Source organism: Kockovaella imperatae, assembly GCF_002102565.1.
Source record: "Kockovaella imperatae strain NRRL Y-17943 chromosome Unknown BD324scaffold_6, whole genome shotgun sequence".
Taxonomy (NCBI): domain Eukaryota; kingdom Fungi; phylum Basidiomycota; class Tremellomycetes; order Tremellales; family Cuniculitremaceae; genus Kockovaella; species Kockovaella imperatae.
Genome location: NW_019028946.1, coordinates 172,719 through 193,432, shown reverse-complemented (window position 1 = coordinate 193,432; position 20,714 = coordinate 172,719). Strand labels below are relative to the sequence as shown.

The 20,714-nt window shown below is 52.8% G+C and overlaps 8 protein-coding genes across 8 annotated transcripts; 6 read left to right on the top strand and 2 right to left on the bottom strand.

The window, feature by feature from the left end:
• Positions 1–94: 94 nt before the first annotated feature.
• On the bottom strand, positions 95–1,515 carry BD324DRAFT_642094 (hypothetical protein; the record flags this gene model as incomplete). Its single annotated transcript, XM_022017465.1, has 6 exons — positions 95–232; positions 289–371; positions 436–712; positions 778–1,024; positions 1,184–1,329; positions 1,402–1,515. 6 exons carry the CDS (start codon positions 1,513–1,515, stop codon positions 95–97), a joined length of 1,005 nt encoding a protein of 334 aa, XP_021871125.1.
• Positions 1,516–1,792: 277 nt separating this feature from the next.
• On the bottom strand, positions 1,793–3,103 carry BD324DRAFT_650701 (hypothetical protein; the record flags this gene model as incomplete). The annotated part of the gene is made up of 1 exon (XM_022018192.1): positions 1,793–3,103. The coding sequence occupies one exon, from the start codon at positions 3,101–3,103 to the stop codon at positions 1,793–1,795; it is 1,311 nt and encodes a 436-aa protein (XP_021871124.1).
• A 1,556-nt stretch (positions 3,104–4,659) lies between these two features.
• Positions 4,660–8,052, top strand: BD324DRAFT_424910 (hypothetical protein). Its single transcript, XM_022012742.1, has 6 exons — positions 4,660–5,337; positions 5,381–5,481; positions 5,533–5,895; positions 5,945–6,430; positions 6,470–7,264; positions 7,317–8,052. The coding sequence occupies exons 1-6, from the start codon at positions 4,872–4,874 to the stop codon at positions 8,031–8,033; spliced, it is 2,928 nt and encodes a 975-aa protein (XP_021871123.1). The 5' UTR covers positions 4,660–4,871; the 3' UTR covers positions 8,034–8,052.
• A 181-nt stretch (positions 8,053–8,233) lies between these two features.
• BD324DRAFT_624714 (beta-lactamase/transpeptidase-like protein) lies at positions 8,234–9,874 on the top strand. Its single transcript, XM_022015728.1, has 5 exons — positions 8,234–8,535; positions 8,585–8,622; positions 8,682–8,865; positions 8,912–9,660; positions 9,728–9,874. The coding sequence occupies exons 1-5, from the start codon at positions 8,277–8,279 to the stop codon at positions 9,824–9,826; spliced, it is 1,329 nt and encodes a 442-aa protein (XP_021871122.1). The 5' UTR covers positions 8,234–8,276; the 3' UTR covers positions 9,827–9,874.
• Positions 9,875–9,994: 120 nt separating this feature from the next.
• BD324DRAFT_624711 (hypothetical protein) lies at positions 9,995–14,640 on the top strand. Its single transcript, XM_022015727.1, has 10 exons — positions 9,995–10,753; positions 10,811–10,970; positions 11,019–11,228; positions 11,285–11,430; positions 11,483–11,514; positions 11,568–12,910; positions 12,959–12,997; positions 13,052–13,641; positions 13,693–14,036; positions 14,087–14,640. The coding sequence occupies exons 1-10, from the start codon at positions 10,109–10,111 to the stop codon at positions 14,430–14,432; spliced, it is 3,855 nt and encodes a 1,284-aa protein (XP_021871121.1). The 5' UTR covers positions 9,995–10,108; the 3' UTR covers positions 14,433–14,640.
• A 116-nt stretch (positions 14,641–14,756) lies between these two features.
• On the top strand, positions 14,757–16,265 carry BD324DRAFT_579375 (hypothetical protein; the record flags this gene model as incomplete). The annotated part of the gene is made up of 1 exon (XM_022013376.1): positions 14,757–16,265. One exon carries the CDS (start codon positions 14,757–14,759, stop codon positions 16,263–16,265), a length of 1,509 nt encoding a protein of 502 aa, XP_021871120.1.
• A 39-nt stretch (positions 16,266–16,304) lies between these two features.
• Positions 16,305–17,526, top strand: BD324DRAFT_424481 (hypothetical protein). Its single transcript, XM_022012741.1, has 2 exons — positions 16,305–16,663; positions 16,710–17,526. The coding sequence occupies exons 1-2, from the start codon at positions 16,630–16,632 to the stop codon at positions 17,321–17,323; spliced, it is 648 nt and encodes a 215-aa protein (XP_021871119.1). The 5' UTR covers positions 16,305–16,629; the 3' UTR covers positions 17,324–17,526.
• An 11-nt stretch (positions 17,527–17,537) lies between these two features.
• BD324DRAFT_656291 (hypothetical protein) lies at positions 17,538–20,212 on the top strand. Its single transcript, XM_022018840.1, has 10 exons — positions 17,538–18,555; positions 18,603–18,667; positions 18,716–18,756; positions 18,803–18,875; positions 18,923–19,152; positions 19,206–19,290; positions 19,344–19,437; positions 19,493–19,568; positions 19,622–19,813; positions 19,866–20,212. Exons 1-10 carry the CDS (start codon positions 17,922–17,924, stop codon positions 20,131–20,133), a joined length of 1,758 nt encoding a protein of 585 aa, XP_021871118.1. The 5' UTR covers positions 17,538–17,921; the 3' UTR covers positions 20,134–20,212.
• Positions 20,213–20,714: the final 502 nt, after the last annotated feature.

Genomic DNA, 20,714 nt, shown 5'->3' with positions numbered 1-20,714 from the left:
CCTGTTTAGGGTGTTCCTGACGACGAATGAGAACATAATGCTGCATACATGACATGACTGGGAGGCTATGTTGTGCTCGACGACTGGGCATGTCCTAATAGGCTGCGATACCGGCGAGCTGTTGAGCTCGATGCGAGAGCACCGGAGGTTTTGAAGGAACCGTTCTTTCGTCGTCTGACAGCTTGCCTGCGATTCGAGATCCGGTCTGCTTGACATCAGCGGCATCGTGCGTCTTCACGGGGTCAGCCAGAATGACAGCGAGAGGTATCAACGAGATGATCGGCTCACCGTGTTGTCAAAGTTCTCCATTGCTTCTTTTCTGATCGCTTGCTTATCCGGTGCGACATCACGGTTCGGCTTATAACAGACGTCTGCGACCGGGGTCCGAGGATCAGTGGGGCGTGATCGATGATATTTATGGATGGAACGACTCACAGGTCGCGACACGCGGTTGATCACCTTCTGCCGCGGCGCCGTAATGAACGCAGCGACTGTCCCATAGGATCACGTCACCTGGTCCAGCTTCAACCTTGTGCCAAGTGCATCCTCGATCGTAGAACCATTGAAGTTGAGCTTGCGTGTGATGGTATCCATTCCGTTTTGACCATCCACCAGGAGGCGCTTCGTGATCATGAGCTTCCCAGAACTCGTTATATCGGGAGAAAGAGCCTTGAAGGACCATCAATCCCCCATCTTTAGGTCCGTTCGGGGCCTGAGGGAAGGCCATCAAATTTGATCAGCTTTGCGAGAAGAGATTGAGACGCTTTGTGTACGAACGAGATTCATGATCCCTTGAACGCAGTATTTGAATCTCCTGAGTGGACTTTGGTCCACATGAGCCCAAGGCTTTCGATCGACGGGCGCATCCGCTTTGAATGGAAGAGAGACGTTGACTCCATCGAAAGAGACTGCCAATTCGTCTGTTCCCCAAATCTTGGCGAAGACGTCAATGAGTCCTGGCTCGGCTCGGATATCCCATGCAAACTGCTCGTGACCGGAGGCATGACGATTGAACAGACCGCCCCTGGGCAGCACGGCACGTCAGTAAGCATTCATCATGGAGGGGGGCCTTGATTTCCAAAGCACAAAGTCGAACAACACAAGAGAATCGCAATGGCAGCCATAAGATGACCGACTCCATCCCCCAAGTCACACGTATGATGAATCGGATCTTTTGACTCACTTGGCGAATGCGGGCAGATTCTCAGGCTTCCATGTCTCCCTATCATTCTTGTCGAAGCCTTTACCAAAACCCTCAAGCCAAGAATACGCCTGGTCCACATAGTACGCTGCCTTCTCGGGAGAGATGACATTCTTCACGACGCACCACTAGATAGAGGGAGATGTGGTCAGTGCACACAGACTTGAAGGACCGTTCTAGATATTGCATTGACAGCTCACCCCGTTCTTATCTAAGTCCTCATAGTAGGAAGTCTCTGGAGTGGTGGCGGATCCCCGCAGCAACAGAACGCCGGCGGGGCTAATGGTCGTCTCGGTGCTCGAGTTCGTGTTCATGGTCAATGATATGAGGTCTCCTCGATGATAGTGAGGACGGCAGTGCGCAAACAAGAGACAAGATATGAGTTGGATAGCCGGTTCAAGCTATGCAAATCCTTGTCAAAGCGGGGTATGGGATGGAGATGCCCGACGCCACCAGCCAGGGTGGGGGGTTAGAGGCGGTAATCGACGGCGAATCCACCGCGCGGGGATTCGGCCGAAGATCACCTCGATCCGAAGTCTGGCTGATCCATCGACAAAGGGGCAAGTGATACAATACAATGCTTATATATCCTCATCTACTCGTTGGAATGGTATCTTTCCTATCCCAGTCATAGTCTGGGAGAGGAAACTTCTTACTGTCGGAGAAGCCCGCTGCAAAGTATGTCCCTAAGAACTCTGCCACTCCTGTCCATGCGATCAGTGCAAACAGATGATTGCGCAACCATATACCCCAGGCGGTCTGTGGAGCCATGATAGTATTGACGAAAGGAGGTATCTTTTGCAGTTCCGTGATGATAGGCCTCATGACTTGTTCGTATTCCGCCAAGGCTGCATCAATGTCTCCAGGATATTTGAACAATGATCCAGCGAGGACGTATGCGCCAGTCAGCGCTAAACTAGTACCGCCGCCTGTTGGACCAGCTGCGTACCCGGCATCTCCAACAAGGACCACTCGACGATCGAAGATCGAAGGGGCCTTGACTTGAACGATCTCGGAGGCGTAAAAGTCTTTCGAGTCCATCATGCCTTGTAAGAGCTCGTCGGTGATCCAACCCATACCTCTGAACCGGTTCGCGATGTGGAGCTTGACATGGTCCTGACCTTCAGACAAAGCTTCACGGAAAGCTCGCATGGGATCTTGTGCCGAGGAGGATGAAGATGAGGGCGAAGAAGGGGGATTAGCGAAGAGGGCGACTCGAGTCGATTCGGTGAACCTATCAGACCCAATGCTGATTGTCCTGCCACCAACGGCGCTGATTCCGACTCCAATTTTGCTACCGTTGCAAAGGTCTTTGGGAATGGAATAGTAGGCTGCCCAACTCCTAGTAGGGATGACGTGATCTCGCACTCCACAGCCCAAAGCCATCGCTCTGGTTCTAGAGAACGATCCATCGCATCCAATGACGAGGTCAAATTCTGAGCGAGCAGTTCCATTCTTGAACTCTACAGTGACTGGAGCTTTGTCCCCTTCGTATCGGATGCTAGCAACTTCCTCTCCAAAGATGTAGTCAATACTTGACTTTTGTTCGGGCAGATCGACCAGAATCTTCGACAAGTCTCCCCGATAAATCTCGTACTCTGATATGAGTGACTGTCGATCCGGATTCCCAGTCATTCGAATCACTCCATAGGGTCTTCCGTCAGGCCTGATAAAGGATACGCCTTCTTCTTGGGTAGATTGAGCCCTGACTCGCTCCTCCATACCATGCATTTTGCGCATGACTGAAACCCCACAGACTCGTATATCAATAGCCTGTCCACCCTCTCGTAGAGACGGGAAACGCTCGATGATGGTTATTCGAGCACCAGCTTTGGATAGCCAGTATGCAGTAGCTGGTCCAGCAATGGAAGCGCCGACGATGAGAACTCGGAGACCAGCCATGATGTGCTCTGAAGGTCCAGTGGTTCCGATTGGTCCTATGACTCCAGTCGCAGTACGATCATCCCAAGTAGATCGACCCGATCAGTTATCCTATTTGTATCGAGATCCCATTTGACATTGTCGTCCAGAGATCCCAAAACAGTCGACGCATCATCCACTCGGCAAAGCGTCAACAAAAGTCCGATGCCACGGAATTTCCTCCCCATCGGAGGAGTCAGGCAACAGAATCTCGGTCTGTCTCGGTCTCTCTCTCTCTGTCGAAAGAGAGATGCGCCTGGGCGAAGCTTGAGAGCTGGGAAGACACAGATGTCCGTCCGAGCTCGACTGTTCACTCGAGAGACGACATCTTGCATGCTGTCCCGCGACCAGGCTGTTCTCTACAATGAATCCTAGGTGTGACGTTGGTGGCGCGAAAGAGCACTAGTTACAGTGACCAAGGGCTGATGGTGCAGCCGCTGATAGTGCCAATGTGATCTCGCTACGAGCCTACAAGATTCCTCTGAGTCACTGACAGTCAAGGCCCTTCCTTGCCCCCCCTCCGAGGTACCAAGCTACCCTCACTCTACTCAAAGTGCCACATTGTCGCGGAAGGGTTACAAGGACTGGTGTCTCTTTCCGGAAAATACGGAATTTTTTCGAGTCTCATTATTAGTCAGATGGTCGTCATCCACTCGAATCCCACAACGACATTTGTAGCAGAGTCTATGGCTTCCTAGCTGCCCATTCATCTGCTGGTGTGCAGCTCCTTCTAGCCGACTCTTCACCTCGCTCGTTCGGCTTGGCGCACTTGATCGTGTGTGCAACCAATCGACGGAAATTTCCGTACTGTCGACCGCGACTTTGGCGGAGCAATATTGCGAGGATCTCGGGGGCAATATACACTCAACCTTTTCGGGGCCAACTTTCACAGCTGGTCGCCGCTTCGTCGTCGATATCTCGAGCTCGTCTCCCATATCCGGCAGGCAGGCAGGCTAGCGACAGCGCTGTGGAGCTAGTGCATATTGCCAACGGCGGCAAAAACCAAAGGTGCTTGGACCGGGTATTGAGTCATGGCGAGTGTTTTATCCATCATGGATTCGGAAGATGCAAGGGGAGTTCCAGAGAGCAGTCAAGGAGAAGGACTCAGCAGAGAGGAGCTAAGTGGAGGCGGTGAACGCGTTGTGAGTCCAAGGTTACAGTCGTTTGTTTCCCATCTATCGGGACGGTGGCCAAAAGTGTGTTTGTTTTCCCATCACTTCGGTGATCCTATCGGCGAGTTTTCCCCTGCCAGTAGCCCGCTGCCTCTCTCTCTCACACACACATACATCCCTTCCAATTCCCTATTGCTTCGGGGATGTCATCGATTCACGAGGACGCTCTTGTGCTCCCTCGTGTTAGCATCGGGAGCCCATTCGGTCGCAGCCCAAAAAACTCCGGTCTTCTCGGCATCAATTTGGACCTTTCACGGGCAGTGCATTGTCATTGTTACATGCCCGTCCTCCTGAATAGTTCTTGACATTCTACTCCATCCATCTCCCCGGATCACCATGAGTGTTTACGATCATTGCTAGCTGTCCTTGTTGCGAGCTTTCTGGTTTATTCTGAAACAACGTTCCCGACATCGACGCTTACTGACATTGGGTTCGCCCCTGTTTAGCCCAACTCTGGAGGCTTCCTGGCATCTTCTCACCACCTCTCGCAATCATATTCTTTCCAAGGCGACCCGTTCGCCCCTCCCTCGGCCCCGTCGACGTTGAACCCCTCAGTCTTCAACAACACAATCAACAACATGGTCTATCCTCCCCCTCCCCCCCTTCCTGGCCATTCACCGACAAGCCGCCACTCCGGTACCTTTGCAAGCGAGAAGACTACCACGCCCATCCCATTGGACTTTGTGCAACCTTTCGAAGAACATCCTCGTCGAGGCTCAGGTGCAGTCTACTGGACCCCAAAGACGGACAAACGGGACCTAGGCCGCACAGAATCTGCTCAAAGCAGCCAAATATCCAATGTCGGTCTCAAAAGGAGGCCGAGCGTCGTCGACGAAGAGATAGCCGGACTAGCTTTGGCAGATTTGAGCGCGGGTCTCAGCATCGATGAGGTCAAGGCCAGGAGAGACAACTTGGCTGGTGCAAAGAGCAAAAAGAAGCCTAGGAAAGAGTCTAACGTCAAGACTGAGAACGTTGCCAAGAAGAGCTGTTCGGAATGTCGAAGATTAAAGGCAAAATGCGACCGTGTCTTCCCGTGTAGCAACTGTGGGTGCAGCTAAGGCTTTGGTTCAGCACTTACATTTGGCAGGTCGACGCCGTGGTTGTGCTCTGGTTTGTCCGGACGGAGATCTCAGCTGCATGCAGGGTAAACGATTGGTTCTTGCCTCCACCGAGGAGCTACACGACAGGGTAAGGCATCTATCGTCTGCACCAATTGTTTTTTCTGACTGCATATGACAGATTGCTCAACTTGAAACGGCCCTCGCCCACTCACACTCCCAGACTGCAGACACGACACATCCTCTGCTCGCTCCCCAATTTCTCGACGGAGGTTTCGTGAATGCCACCCCACCGCCTGATCTAGAAAGCCCAAAGCGGAATTCATTGCCGCTGACAGCCCGGCTTCCAGTCAGCGGAGAACATTCTCCATTGACTCGGGGTTCCGATGCTAGCTTCACAATACAAACACCTCAACCCGAGAATGATCGAGGCGCTTCTCAAGGTCGAATGGCTGTTCAGTCTTTGCTATCGGATGATACTGCGGCCTCAGAGGGCAAGAAAGAGCTCGAATGGGTCGGAGCTAATGCAGCGCCGGCCTTGATGGTGAGCTCCGCAGTCCGTTGATGTGATCATCAGCTCACTCCATGTCTAGATGGGAGCGGAGGCCAATCATGGCCTCGAGGACAAAGCCGAGCATCACCGACTAGTTGAGCGACTCCAAAAGCTGCTGCGCATACTGCCTCCTCGTGTAGAGACAAGAAGGCGAGCCGACCATTTCTTCCAGAACTGCCAATGGTACCAGACCATGCTTGAGAGCGAAGAATTCGACCGTGTCTACGAGCCAGCGGTATACGAGCCCACCACCGCCAATCCTCTCTCCCCGCACAAATTGGCGTGCGTACTCATGGTCTTGACGCTGGACACGTACTTTGATCTCACGGAAGAGGAGGACAATCCGGCGGTAGGCAGATACTGGGAGGGTGTCCAAAAGTGCTTCGACACGCGATTCGGCTGGGCTGCCAGCGTCGCCGGAGTTCAGGCATTGGCTCTCGCTTCCATGTTCGTCGCTCTTGGCTGGAGAGGTGCCAAAGCCAGTAACTTTTACTGGCTGAGACAGATGACGTCCGCTGTTCAACAGGTGAGCAAGCTTCACCTGATGTTCGCTGACAGGTCCTAGCTCGGTCTGCACAAGGATCCTCATCCCTCATTACCGGAGAGCGAACGCAACTTCCGACGTCGCGTCTTTCACGAGTCTTTTCTTATCGACTGTCTCATGAGTATCAACCATGGCCAACGTAATGGGATTGCCCTGGAAGGCGTGGAAACTCGAATGCCGGAAAATGTCAGCTTCATGCGGACCACCAAGTACAACTATATGCGGTTGGTCAAAGCAGCCGTCATCGATATTGGCTGTCGATCCGCGGAAAATCCAGCCTCATGGGAAGATATACAACGGGTCGCATCAATCATCCGGCAATACGATGCTAGTTGTCGAGGGGAGTTCCACTGTCCTTTACTCCGCGGAGAACCTCTGCCGCCAAAGAGTGAGAATCCGACTCATATGGACATCAGGTGTCTCACGAGTACCACCATGTCCATGTGCCACTACAAAGCCATGCTGTTCCTCTATCGACCGTCCCTACGTAGACTGATCGAGAGACTTCGCTACAAGCCCAGCCAAGATCCCACATTCTTCGACGAGCGGGATAAGGAGGTAGTCTCCATGACTTATGCGGCGTGTCGGGCTATCATCTCCTGCTCGCGATATCTTATTCGAACTCATCCTCTACTTTCCGCTCGATTCTGGTCGGTCTGGGTTCAAGCGTTGTCTGCAGCCGTCTCACTCGCAGCTCTCGCCATCTGGTGTGGGCCACATCTGGAACCGACGTTTATCGCTTCAGCTTATTTAGAGCTCACTGAAGCCGTCAATGCGGTCGAGGAGAGCAATTCTAAGAGGAGTCGGGGTGTTCTAGTGAGTCCTGCAGAGCCTGACAGGTGTGCAGGTACTGACATGTCGCCTTCAGGCATTGTTTCCAGTCATACAGACCACAGTTCACCAGCGATACCCTCAGTTGATTGGCAAGGACTCAAACACCTCGACTATCTGTCAGCAGAATGAAGACATGCTCTTTGCTTTGTTAGGAGGACATGTCATTCAGCAAGGTGTTTCTCCAACTCAAGGGCCGTTAATGAATCCTCCCTTCTCTGAGAGGCAGAGAACCCCGACCGCGGCTGTTTCACACATCCCAAGTCAAAGTCAAAGCCAGTCCGAATCGACCGAGCTGTCATCTAGTAACCAATCGTCGACTGGCTACCCATCTACCACGAGCTATCCCCCACCGTATCTGAATGGCGAATCACAAATGGTCGTTCCTTTCGTTGGATATCAACCTCTAGCCAACCCATTCGAAGTGTATCAACAACCACCGCCAATGATTTACAGCTTACCTCCAGACCAGGCTACCCACCAAGCCGAGACGACGCAAGCACACCCTCCCATGTCGACTCATTCTTCCTCGGAGATGCTAGAGGGAATGCCATTAACCCAAGATATTCGCGGCACCAGCGTTGCGGTAGATCCCTCCTCAGGAGAAGACCTGGCCAAACTGGATGTTTCGGAGCTCTGGGCTAGACTGCAGACCTTTTATGAGCCTTCTCCGGCATACTGGGGTCAGAGTGTGGGCACTGGCGACTTTCGTCTGGGAACAGCGCAGCAGCACCCAGTGGCTTCGGGAAATTAGGGCAGGCGTGAATTCCGAGCCGGCGGGTCTGGCTCGATCATCTCTCTCTGCGTCTGGTCATCGCCGGAGTCTGTGCATGAGATCTGTGTGTATCTGAGTTTAGGAATGTAGCCGTTGTAGAGCTCCCGCACGTTATGAAGAGTAATGAACCATGTAGCTTGCATCTCATCCAGCTCGGCGTATTTCGAACACGGAGTTGACCGACTCGGCCGATCGGTCCGGGTGACTACCTCCACCGAATTGATGCTGTACCAGACAGACTCCCTTTCGCCTTGTTCTCGCGAATCGACAGCACTTCTACCCATCATGTCGCTCCCCATGCCCCATCTGAAAGCTGAAGGCAAAGCTACGCTGGACAAGCTAATGCAGGAGAAGCTGGCGGAAAAGACCGTTCCATTCATGTTCTGGGCAGCTACCAATGCTTCGGAAACGATATATGAGAATCAGGCCGGGTACAACAAGTGGGATGATCCTAGCTCCGGAGAAGTCAACAGAGACTCCAGTGGGCATGCCTTCAGTTCTATGACCGGTTCGTTGGCTGATGAGCACAGCTCTGGAAATGTTTTCGATGACCAAGTTTGTGGTCTCGGTGAGCAGACTGTGATCTGGATACGAGGGCTCGCTATTGACGCGCGGTTTGGATCTCAGCTCGCAACCCTTCAATTCGTCGAGAATGGGACCGTAGCACTTGATGACCCGGATCAAATGTACAAGCATCTTCCAGAGCTTTCGGAATTGCAAGTCCTGGAGGGCTACGACAAGGACGGAAATGCGATTTTGGTACCTCAGAAGAACCGGATAACGTTGAGAATGCTTTTGGATCATACCTCTGGTTGGTTCGATTTTGAATAGATCATGAGACTAGCTGATCATTTCAGGCGCCGTTCATGCTGGACGACACCCTCGTCTAGGTCAATGGTTTGAATCATTGGAGAAACCCCTAGCGTGGATATTCTCGCCTGACGCATCCATCAAATCCATCATGGCTCCTCTGGTCTTCCAGCCCGGAACATCGTGGGCCTATTCCTGCGGTACAGACTGGTGTGGCGTTCTAGTCTCTCGATTGTCAGGCATGTCGCTTGAAGATTATTTCCAGAAGAATATCTTTGCCAGAGTCGAGGGAGGAATGCCCGACACCTCTTTCTACCCTCGACCTGACATGGCGAGGCGTAAGACAGAGGTATACGATCAGCAGAAAGATGGAAGCAAAACGGGCTATCGATTCTATATGGGTCGAGCGGAGACACCTGAACAAGTCAGTAAAGATTTCTTGTCGGGTGCAGGGGGATTATTTGGGACAACCAAGGATTATCTGGCCCTGTGTCGATCGGTCCTTCAGTGCGATCCAAGAAATTCTCGCAAACCTTCCAATCCCATCATCAACCATAACACATACGAGCTGCTATTTAAACCGTCTCTGACATTGGACAAGGCGAAGAAGGAAGCGAGCATCTTCTTCGGCAATGAACATTACTTGTTCTTGGACGCCTCTGAGACCAATGTCAATCATTCAGTGGCTCTTGCACTGAGCTTGGAAGATGCTCCTCATGGCCGAAGAGCTGGCTCGGGCTGGTGGAGTGGACTGGCGCATACCCAGTTCTGGCTGGACCCCAAAACTGGCCTCGCGGTGAGTCATGAAAGAGAGCAAGTTCTTCAAAACAAGAACGCAGCTCATGCATTGAATGCTTCTTCAGGGCGTCTGCAATACTCAAGTCGTCGCGCCGAACCCTCATCCTTGGAACAAGATCTACCAAGCTTTTGAGAGGACTCTATACGAGAACATTGAGCAGTAGACCATCCCATCCCATCCCATGCCCATGATATGCATCCAATGAAAATGCCACGGCCGAAAGAAAACCCAACTCGCCGGATATCCGGGGCACCAGTGTTTACGTAATATTGATCTCGGTCCCTGACTTGAGCCGAGGGTGTGTGTTCCCCCCCTGGCTCCCTGCCCCTCCCCGTCCATTCTCGTCACCATTACACCATCCTCCTTCACCACATCTTGTCCCATATCTTCCTGTATCTTGATTGCTGCACTCTCTGTCCCCCTCCCTCCTTCGTGACGAGCAGAGATGCCAGTCTCTCGCCGCGTCTCCTACATCCTCCCCTCCCCCACGGAGCCCGCCCCGTTATTACAGCTTCCCGGAATAGGAGAGAGACGACGAGGCGTCACGCAGCCATTCTTGGTCCATAAAGATGTCAACAGTGATGGATTCAATGGACATGCTCTGAACGATAATCCATTCGAATCGCCCGAGGACCATAGTAGATCATCATCTCATCCTAGGCATTGCCTAGGTATCAATGCGCTGGCATTAGACACTTCGACCACCTTATCAGATAGTTCGGCACCGGCCGGTATCCTCTATTCTGGAGGAAGAGATGGTCTCGTAGCTTCTTGGGAGCTTGGCGTCCCTCACAAACGTCGACGTGGTGGACGATATGAGACATTACCGGGAAGGACCACTCGAACGAAGTGGGAGCGTGTAGGAGATGGTGCTGAAATGTGGGACGACGATGAGGACGAGGATGCGCAAGGGGAAAATGATTCGCCTGAGGATCTAGGCGCAGACGAAGAGGCCATCTGGAGCAGCGATGATGATCTCGGTGATGGATGGGTGGGAGTAGATGGCGAAGGCAGAAAGAGGAGAGGTCCCCGAGGCGAGATCCCCTATGAAGAGAGATGGGAGGTGGATTATGACCAAATCCCTAGCAAGGTGAGCAAGCTTCTGCCCGAACTTTGTGTGCAAACAGTCGTACTGATCAGCGTGTAGGTCCAACCCACGAGGTACAGACAGTCGGCTCAAACGCACACCGATTGGGTCAACGCCATGTTGCTGTGCAATCTCAATCAAACGGTTATCACCGGATCGTCAGATCGAACCATCAGAGCCTGGTCACCTCATGTTCAGGACTCTGCGCCCGCACTGATAGGTAGGATCTGCTCTTGTCATGCTATGTACGTCGCTAATCCTGGTTCAGGACGTCACCGCGATTATGTTCGTTGCCTGGCATGGGCCAAACAGCCCGCGCTTCTGTTTTCAGGCGCTTTGGACAGATACATTTGTCTGTGGGATGTCGCCCAACCCGATCCGGAGAAACCATTGCTCCAGCTGGACCTGAGCAAATCGGACGACTGGGGTGGTGTTGGTATGGAAGGCGAGAGAGGTAGTGTCTATGCCTTAGGAACAGGTGAGTCACCCACGTCTCTGACAAGTATCCCAAGTTGATCACGATCCTCCCAACAGATCCCGCTGGAAAATTCTTGGCTGCGGGTACTCCTGAGCAGGTAGTACGATTGTGGGATCCTCGAGTGGGTGATCAGTCTATCGGCAAGCTGGTCGGACATTCGGACTGCGTCAGAAGCATCATCGTTAGCGATGACGGCCGCTATGTAAGTACGGGTCCATATGATGCCTGAGGGCTGCTACTGACGCTCGGAGCAGATGCTCACTGGAAGCTCGGACACGACTATCAAGTGAGTTACGATCGGCTTTTTTTTGGGTTACGATGACGCTGAACCAAACACAGACTTTGGTCGCTTGCCGCTCACCGCTGCCTGCACACTTTCAGCCATCACACGTCATCAGTGTGGGCTCTTCATTCCACTCACCCTAATCTGGAGCGCTTCTACTCTGGCTCCAGAGACGGTCACCTCTGCGCTGTTGATGTTGAGTCTGTTGGAGATATCTCCGATGGAGAATGTGTCGTATTAGCCAGAGAAGGGGCAAACGCACACAACCTTCCAGGCGACTACGAGAGCAAGACCGGAGACGAGGGAATCCGAAGCATCGTAGCAATGGATGATTCGTTCGTCTGGACGGCGACGGGCAGCGCCGAAATCAAGCGATGGAAGGATGTCGGTCGTCGCATTCATCGACTCGCTGCGGATGACGAAGATGATGGCGTATCTTACACCGTTCCTCAGGGAATCAGCTCGTCCCCTCCACCAGAGCAGAAGCCGGCGCCGATTCTCGATCCAATCGCTCATGCTCAAGATCTCGCGGCTTCAGCGCCTTTGCTAAGAACGGATTCGCATGACTCTCGTGCCGTCGCGTTCGCACCTGCTCCCACGCCTCGATCAGGCGGGGTCGGCGCAGGATCCGGGATCGGAAGTCAGCTGCGACGAGCTCATCTATCGGGAACATCTCTCCAATCCAACTCGTCCATTGGGATTGATGACGGCGCTATTCCAGCACACGCATCCTCCCTCCACGGCATTCCTTACGAATCTCTTGTCTGTCTTGGTCTGCCCGACTCGCCCTATTCTCTTGGATTCTCTCATGCCCATCGTTCGCAGGATCTCACGGATGGTCAGAGCGACCAGAAGGGGGTCAAGGGCGATGTTGGAGGTGACGCGGGCTACACCTCTCGCCGTAATTCGATACAGGTCGACAGAGTGCAGAGTGCTGGCCTTCGTGCCAGGCAAGACTTTGAAGATCGAGATATCGCTTCAGAGGCCAAACCATTGCGGAAGACCCCAGACGACGTCATTGCTGGCCGACCAGGTCTGGTGCGATCCATCATCCTGAATGACCGACAGCACGTCCTCTCTATCGATACAGATGGAGAGATTGCAGCTTGGAACATCCTCTCCGGAAAGTGCGTCGGGCGATTCTCTGCGGAAGAAGTTGCCGCCGCTATGCTTCTGGAGCGAGGCGTCAAGACGGATTCTGAGATGCGCAAACATTCGATCGAAGCTTTGGAGCTGGTCAGGGATAGGATCGAGGGTGAAACGATGATCATCACCTGGTGCAGCGTGGATACCAAGATCGGAAGTCTGGTCGTTCACCTTGAGGAAGGACGAGTCTTCGACGCAGAGGTTTACGCGGATGAGCTGGGGTTGAAGTTCAATTCGAAGGAGGATATAAGGTGTAAGTTTGGGCGGGGCCCATCATGAACTTGTCTGATGGATCGTGCAGTGAACCTTGGCAAATGGGCCCTGGGTAATCTTTTCAAAGGTGTGTAGCAGACCTGTTGCCCTCTAGCTCGGGGCACTGACCCATACTCTACAGGCCTTATCAAGGCCGAAGAAGAATCGGTTGTCTCCATGTCCCCAAAGAACCCAACAACGAATCTTCCCGCAGTACAACGCAGTCCGGAAGCGCGACCAATCCCACTCGATCGCCCTCAAGCCGCACCTCGTCACCGGCAACGTGCACTCACAGGATCTTTCTCTGGCGGCGCGCCTTCGCTTGACATTCCAGGGTTAGCTACTGCCGCAGCTACTCCTGCTATTTTGCCAGACTTTGAATTCTCGAAATCTGCTCCGACACCTGGAGGTGCATGGCAAGCCTTCTCCATTCGGGACAGCAATAGTCTTTCGGCCATCGCTGGCAGCCCCGCTAGTGTAGCTGCTAGCCCGCTAGATACGACGATGCGCGGTGACTACTTCTCATTGAGGAAGCAACAATCTGCCATTACCGAGGAGAAGACACCCCAGAGCCCGGCTACGGCATCACCTGTTGCAGCCACGCCAGTACCTTCTACACCTGGTGGTACAAAACTCAAGTTCAAGCCGTTCGGCAAGAAAAAGAAGCCTGAAGCGCCGATGTCGACGGTGGTTGAGAACAAGGAGACTCCGCCGGCGGAGCCAGAGGAGAAGGTGGGTCATTTTACATCTCATAACGGTCTGCTTACAGGCCAATCTTGCCAGAAACCTCAGCTCTCTGAACGAGAAACTGAGCAGCTCACGATCCTGGATACCGTCCGAGCTCACGCCTTCCATCCTCCTTCGGCTGTCGATGCACCGCCTTTAGAATTCCCGCCTACCACTGCTTTGCTCATCTCGGAAGAGTCAAAAGACGCTGGAGCTTGGGTTGTCACTTATCGATCACAAGTAGCGTCCACTCACAGGGATATGGAGGCATTGGAGATGAACTCGCCATTGTGGCTCCTCGATTATCTCTTCACGAGCCGAATCAGGATCAAAGAACCAGTCAAGTTGACTTTCATCCTCGAACCGCTTGCCGATTCCGGGATGAAGGAAATGCCAGAGGGGTGAGTCGTGTAGTCCCTCGGTCAGAGTTGCGCATTTTAACGCTATTCAGCTCGACCCGTCTCTCTGCTAGTCGGATTCTGCGTGCCAAGAAAATCATGGCGTTCATCTATGATAAACTGGATCTTGGCGCTCAACGACGAGCAAGCTTATCCTCCGTCACAGGCAAGCTTGCGGGACTGTCAGTCAAGCGAGGATCAGTCGGTGATGCTGGGGATCAAGTGAAACCCGATGAAGCATTGCCCGAAGATATCTTGGAACTCTTGTGTGGCACCCACGTCGTTGATCCGAAAATGACGCTGGCGACTTTGAAACAATACTATGGCAGTGGAGGCGACATGCTATTGCACTATCGCTTCAAGGCATCCGCCCAGGAGGATGCACCTGCGGCTGCGTAGGATTCGCGCCTCAAAGAGTGTAGAGGCTAGCTAAATTAATATCTGTCGGGTGTTCGTGCGGAAGTCGCTTGGTTGCTTGAAGATCAAAACCTGGAGCGTGTTGGCCCAGAAGATTGGAGCACGAGTTGTATACCCTAATCTAGTTATCGAGAGGGATAGTGATTCACATCTGAGTAGTAGTGCAGGATGCAAAATCGATTTTTCTTGAGGTGATCCCCCCCCCCCACTTTTTTCCCCCACGCGGACTTGCCGGGAGGTGTCCCGATAGATCTCTCTATTTCGTCTCTGTATTCTCTTTCCCTAAGACTACATCACTTCCTCGAGATGTACCGCAAACCTGTCATAGCCATCGCGGGCCTAGCCTGTGAGACTTCGACGTTCAGTCCCGCCAGGACGCAAGCTTCGTTCTTTCATCCACAGCGAGGAGATGAGATATTCGATTATCGTGCAAATCCGTTTCTTAGAGCTGGCCAGCCCCTGAGGGAAGCGGCGGAATGGAAGCCTGCTCTGACGGGTCATGCTCTGCCAGGAGGGATCGTCACTCGGAAAGGGTACGAGGAACTCGCCGAAGAGATCGTGACCCGACTCAAGGACATGGGACCGCTCGATGGATTATGGTTTGATATTCACGGAGCGATGGTCGTGGAAGAGCTGGAGGATGCTGAGTATGACCTCTTACGGCGTATCCGGCAAGTGGTCGGGTCAAAGACAATCATCAGTGCTAGTATGGATCTCCACGGTAACGTCAGTCAAGATCTTGTTCATCAATTGGATCTTATCACGTGTTATCGGATGGCCCCTCATGAAGATACCATTGAAACCCGAGAACGAGCTGTCAAAAACCTGGTCGATCAGCTAGTGGAAGATCGACCATTGCCGTATAAAGCTTGGCTACCTATTCCTATTTTGTTGCCTGGAGAACAGACCAGCACGCGGATGGAACCTGCCAAGAGAATCTATGCTGCCGTTTCCGATGTAGAGGCAAGGGAGAACATCCTCGATGCTGCCATTTGGGTCGGATACGCCTGGGCAGATGAAGTACGGAATCAAGCCGTCGTGGTCGTCACCGGATGGAACGAGAATGATTGTGTACGTGGAGCTGAAGATCTAGCCAGGCCATTCTGGGCCGCAAGGGAAGAATTTGAATTCGTGGCTCCTACTGGATCATTGGACGAATGTCTGGACGCGGCATTGGAGACGAGAGGGCCTTACATGATCTCCGATTCTGGAGATAATCCTACCGCTGGAGGAGCTGGAGATGTCACTTGGGGTTTGACGAAGATTCTCAGTCGACCAGAATTCAAAGATGAATCTGGACCTTCCCTCATCTATGCTTTTGTCCCTGGTCCCGAGGCGGTTGAGACGGCAGTCAAAGCTGGAGTTGGGGCCACCGTCACTGTCACTGCGGGAGCGGTCATTGACAATCTACATGCGCCTCCAGTGACTTTCACTGGCAAAGTCCACAGCATCAAACATGGAGATCGACATGCAGAGATCGAGGTCGTCTTCCAGGTTGGATCAGTCTACGCTATCATCACCAAGCTCAGGAAACCGTACCATAAGGAACATGACTTTACCGAGCTCAATCTCGAACCTCGCAAAGCAGGGATCGTCGTGGTCAAAATCGGATACCTTGAGCCTGAATTGTACGCGATCGCTCAAAGTGGGACGGGATGGATGCTGGCCTTGACACCTGGTGGTGTGGATCAGGATCTCCCGCGATTGGGACACAAAAAGATCATTCGACCCATGTGGCCTTACGACAAGGTGTTTGATGATGACCCGGATCTCACTGCAAAATTGATACCAATGTCGAATCGTCCACTATCATAGTAGGATACATGCAGATGGTGCGAGCATGATAGTTAGTCAGAGACTGACTGGAGTCTGTAACGTCGCCTTCCTTTATTCAGGCAATCCCCTTTTCGGGGTACCGTTTCGAGGGGAGAACAAAGGGAAGGACTGCGGTGGAGAGATCATTGAGCTCACAAAGACTAGCTTATCCATCTGTGCGGACCATCGAGATCAGCTTTCAAATACAGCTGCTCGCCAAACTCCCTATGGGTACTACTCCTTGTCCTGCATTTGCTTTCATTTCATCTTGACTCCTCCATGTTCCGGGGGAACCGTCCGATGTGGCTCATTTTACCCTCTCATTTCTTCTAGGATGATCTGACTCCGGTTTCCGAAGGATATCATGAACTTCACTGCCTCACAGTTGGCGGCTTTGTGTGAGCGATCCGGTACCAAGACGGACTTGTTGATCTTGTTCCCCAGGTCTCGGCATAGTCTTCCTCATCATTATCATCCTTGGACTCCTGTTCTGGCTGTACGCCTCCAAAAGAGCCAGGCGAGAAGATCACGAAGCATCAGCAGCGAATGTCGGACGGTGGAAAGAAGTCGCCGAAATCGCTGTTCCTTCAGTGCCAACAGCTCCGAAGCTGAGAAGCCAATTCAGTATGCAAGGCATCAGGAATCCCCATGAATCTGTCCCGGCGACATTCATCCTGCCGTCGAAGCGCTTGTCAAGGTCGGTCGATGCCTCCGATCGCCAGTCACAGGAGTCTCGTCGTAAAGCTGCTGGGTCCAGGGAGCTGCGGTCCGATAAGGGCATTACGTTGGTGGAGATGGGCGGCGAGGCAGAGCATCCCGGTCTGCAGAAAAGCCGGACGAAGCTCTCGACACTGAAACGAGAGGGAGAGAAGCCAAAGTATCCGCACGAAAGCGCTGAGAGACAAAAATGGGGAGTACGGAGAGCGAGAGGAACACCCAAGTCGAGTGCTGCAAGCTCTCCTCGTAAGCATGGTCGAAGGCAGCGCCTGGCGGCGAACGGCAGTGCAGTGGTAGGTCTAGGGGCAAGGAACGAGCGGTCTCATAAAGACAGACGATAGCATACAGGTCAGGGTGCAGCCGATCCATCCGAGTGATGGCTTATGCGGCCTCTTGTCTCATCACTGTTCTGGATCCCATTGCCTGGGCAAGACTCCTTCTCTTTGCCAACATCAGACATAGGCTTCCTGGTTCGCCACACTCTGAACGACCAAGCTGCTGCCACAAGGGTTGTGTGTGTTTCATCGCCTCATTTTTCGTTTCGCGCGTCGGACAAGCAACTGTTATTGTTTCATCGTCGACGTCCCATCCTCATCGAGTCGTTTGATACATTGATACCTTGCTTTGAACGATACGTTATCGGTACAGAGAGCAGCTTGACTATCGCTCCTCTGATATCGACCATGCTCATGGCGGTGTAGTATCGTCGATTGCCTACGATTGATTGGACTCGCATTCCAGGATTGTCTTGGCATTCGCCTCTCTCCCTTCAAAGTTGGGCTCCGTGAATGATCTTTCGACATTGAACGACCTTGACAGGCAGAGAGGGACGTTGTCGTGCATCGGAACCTACCGCAAGGGACGAATCTCGCCCTCGCCCTCAGGGCTGTCTGTAGACCGCGCGCTGAGTGTAGACTCGGACGTCCACTAAGCGTCAACATGGACCGAGGTGATGCTTCAACGCCTAACCGGACTCCTATCTCTCATCCGTATCCTCCTTCCTATCGATCTCGAATATCAACACCGGAGTCATATCATCATTCGACTTTTGGGTCATCACCTGCATCATCATCATCTAGACCTGTGCTGCCTGCTCCAGCAGATTACCATCCAGATGCTCGTGGATACCAAGAGGATTCGCGAGGCGGTGCTGTAGGAGATTCATACAATTCTCCGCTCAGGCAACCAAGCACTCCAAACTACTCCCGACCACAACGCCAGACGATGCAACAGACCCAATACAGCGTTTATTCTTCTCCATTCCCAGATGAGACTGCCAGGATGGCCCCGTCTCCTGATCCGGGAGCCATGGCAACTCAACCGGCGGAACCGTTGGCAGGAGGACACAAACGATCTAATTCTGTCCGCTCGATGCATTCCGTCAACTCTATTGCTTCGACTCATCCGGCCCTCAAGTGGCTTATCGGGAATCGCAAGGCGATGAAGAACAGGGGTTATCCGAAAGGCTGGACCAAAGAGGATGAAGATGCTGAACAGGAGTATCTCAAGACGGGACTGTTTGACTGGAACGAGCTGAAGAGATGGAGATTCTGGATCAGAAAAGAGTGGTGGTGTGAGTATGGATCGGCAGCACGGGCGTAAGACTGACTCTCTGTGCAGTCTACTACCTTTTATGTATACTGTTAGCGGTGCTCGTTGCTCTCATGGCAATTTATCACGACGAGGTGAGCCCAACCTGTGCCTGCGGGGTCAAGGTTGATTTGACTTCGCAGATCGTGGAATGGTTGCGACCCGTCGCAAATTGGATGAAGGAGTGGGCAATATAGCTTACTGCGTATGATGAGCTGACTTCACGTTAGTTTACCTGCCGGCTGGGTAATCCCAATCGCAGTCCTTTTCGTTCTTTCCTTCCCTCCCCTGTTCGGGCACGAGGTGAGCGCTTCCTGCGGCTTGATCCCTTCTTGCTAAGGCTACCGAAGATCGTGGGTATCCTCATTGGAGTGGTGTGGGGCTTGTGGTTCGGGTTCGCTATCATGTCAGCCGGCACTCTCCTCGGTGAAATTGGCAACTTTTACGCATTCAAGTACTTGTTGCGGAAACGAGCAGAAAAATACGAGAGAGACAATGTCAATTATGCCTGTATGGCTTATGTCGTTCGAGAAGGCGGTTTCTTCTTCATCTTCATGGCTCGTCTGTCGGCTATACCTGGGTGAGCCGACGCTAAACCAAGCTCTTCGAGAGTTCCGCTGAGCTTGATCGCAGCCACTTTACCACCGCAGTGTTCGCCACGTGTGGCATGAACATCTTGGTCTTCACTCTTGCTTGTATCTTATCTATGCCTAAGCAGGTAGGTCACACTGCCTCTTTGGATCGGCAACAGTGTCGCTGATTCCACTCCAGCTGATCGTGGTGTACCTAGGTGTACTCTTTGAGCAGTCTGACGCTGGTACAAGAAGTCGGGTCATCTCTGATGTTGTCCTCGCCATCGGCTTCGGTGAGAGAACGGCTCTTAACCCTCTTTTCAAGTAATCTGATTTGCCGGCCTTCAGTCCTGACCATATGGTCCGCTTGGTACATTTACAAGAAAATGAATGCGGCGAGAGTCTTTGTGTGGCGGAAGCAACGGTGCGTGCTCCATGGACTCTGCGTAGATCTCCTAACCGCTGACATTGGATCAGGATGGAGATGAAACGCAAAGCAGCCGCTGGACAGCTGGCCAGTGACGGGGATCTCCCGTCTGCGGCAGGAGAGCAGGTGAAACGAAACTTGTTCCCGATGACGGCCAGTCCACCTCGAGACGAAGAGGAGGCAGAAATGAGATTCCCAATGATCGACAGGCATCAGTCGTATCAGAGTCCTTATAACATCAAGTGAGTCTAGAAGATTAGATCATCGGGAAGGGCTGACTGACCCATGCGGCAGGTACCACCCGACAGACAACATGTCCGTGTACGACGTCGATGGTCCGTTGCAAATCAAGCCGGAGTACGAACGCGACGTAGGATATGCGAGGGGTACACCGCCGTACGCCTCAACCGAGACGTTCCCCGAAGCTAGGCCTGTGGCTGCTCCTTCCAATCTGAACAGACAACCGACAACCACGTCCGTGTATCCATCCGATAGGCAGTCACTTCCACCGCCGACGAGTTTTCCAGTCGCGCAACCTCACGAAAGTCAATATTATAGATGAGCGGAACTCTGTATCAAGGCCCCAGGTGGGCTCAGAGTGATTTGTGGGGCTGCATCTTGTATACAGCGCTTCTCTGTAGATGCAAGAGTCTCTACTGTACAGATATGTGCGCCTACTCTATTGGCAGCAGTTGGGCACGGACGCTGAGACTGAATGGTCGGGACGCACACTGACTTCCTTCCTCACCTCAATGATAAACTTACTGTGACTGAATCATATTCAATGTCACCAACGTCCTCTGAGCAGACAATCACTGGGCTTGACCTGACAATGGGAAGCAGACGATTGAGGGTGGCACTGGTGAGCTTGCGTATCATTGACGAACACTCACATTCCCAAGGCGTTCGCGGTTGCGTGCAGCAAAGCCAAAGACCAGGATATTGAAGGTTTTTGTCGTTCTGTGTGATCGTCACTCTGATATGAGCTTATGAAGTCTTGCAGAGTACCTCGATCAGCTAGCGAGACGACTCTCTTCCACTCGCAGACCTCCTCAGGTGATCTTACTGGATAGGACTTCGGCTCCGCCACACGACAGACCGGAATCATGTTCCCAGGCCGCAAGTATCTTGAACCTCAAGATG

Coding starts and splice junctions, on each gene's coding strand:
- BD324DRAFT_424481 (XM_022012741.1), top strand. CDS start 16,630: ATGAACTTCACTGCCTCACAGTTGGCGGCTTTGT. Junction 16,664..16,709: donor CTCACAGTTGGCGGCTTTGT/GTGAGCGATCCG, acceptor CTTGTTCCCCAG/GTCTCGGCATAGTCTTCCTC.
- BD324DRAFT_624711 (XM_022015727.1), top strand. CDS start 10,109: ATGCCAGTCTCTCGCCGCGTCTCCTACATCCTCCCCTCCCCCACGGAG. Junction 10,971..11,018: donor CTCTGCGCCCGCACTGATAG/GTAGGATCTGCT, acceptor ATCCTGGTTCAG/GACGTCACCGCGATTATGTT. Junction 13,642..13,692: donor CGGCGGAGCCAGAGGAGAAG/GTGGGTCATTTT, acceptor CAATCTTGCCAG/AAACCTCAGCTCTCTGAACG.
- BD324DRAFT_656291 (XM_022018840.1), top strand. CDS start 17,922: ATGGACCGAGGTGATGCTTCAACGCCTAACCGGACTCCTATCTCTCAT. Junction 19,291..19,343: donor TCTTATCTATGCCTAAGCAG/GTAGGTCACACT, acceptor ATTCCACTCCAG/CTGATCGTGGTGTACCTAGG. Junction 19,814..19,865: donor CAGAGTCCTTATAACATCAA/GTGAGTCTAGAA, acceptor CCCATGCGGCAG/GTACCACCCGACAGACAACA.
- BD324DRAFT_624714 (XM_022015728.1), top strand. CDS start 8,277: ATGCTGTACCAGACAGACTCCCTTTCGCCTTGTTCTCGCGAATCGACA. Junction 8,536..8,584: donor AGAAGTCAACAGAGACTCCA/GTGGGCATGCCT, acceptor TGATGAGCACAG/CTCTGGAAATGTTTTCGATG. Junction 8,623..8,681: donor TGACCAAGTTTGTGGTCTCG/GTGAGCAGACTG, acceptor TTTGGATCTCAG/CTCGCAACCCTTCAATTCGT.
- BD324DRAFT_424910 (XM_022012742.1), top strand. CDS start 4,872: ATGGTCTATCCTCCCCCTCCCCCCCTTCCTGGCCATTCACCGACAAGC. Junction 5,482..5,532: donor CCGAGGAGCTACACGACAGG/GTAAGGCATCTA, acceptor TGCATATGACAG/ATTGCTCAACTTGAAACGGC. Junction 6,431..6,469: donor TGACGTCCGCTGTTCAACAG/GTGAGCAAGCTT, acceptor GACAGGTCCTAG/CTCGGTCTGCACAAGGATCC.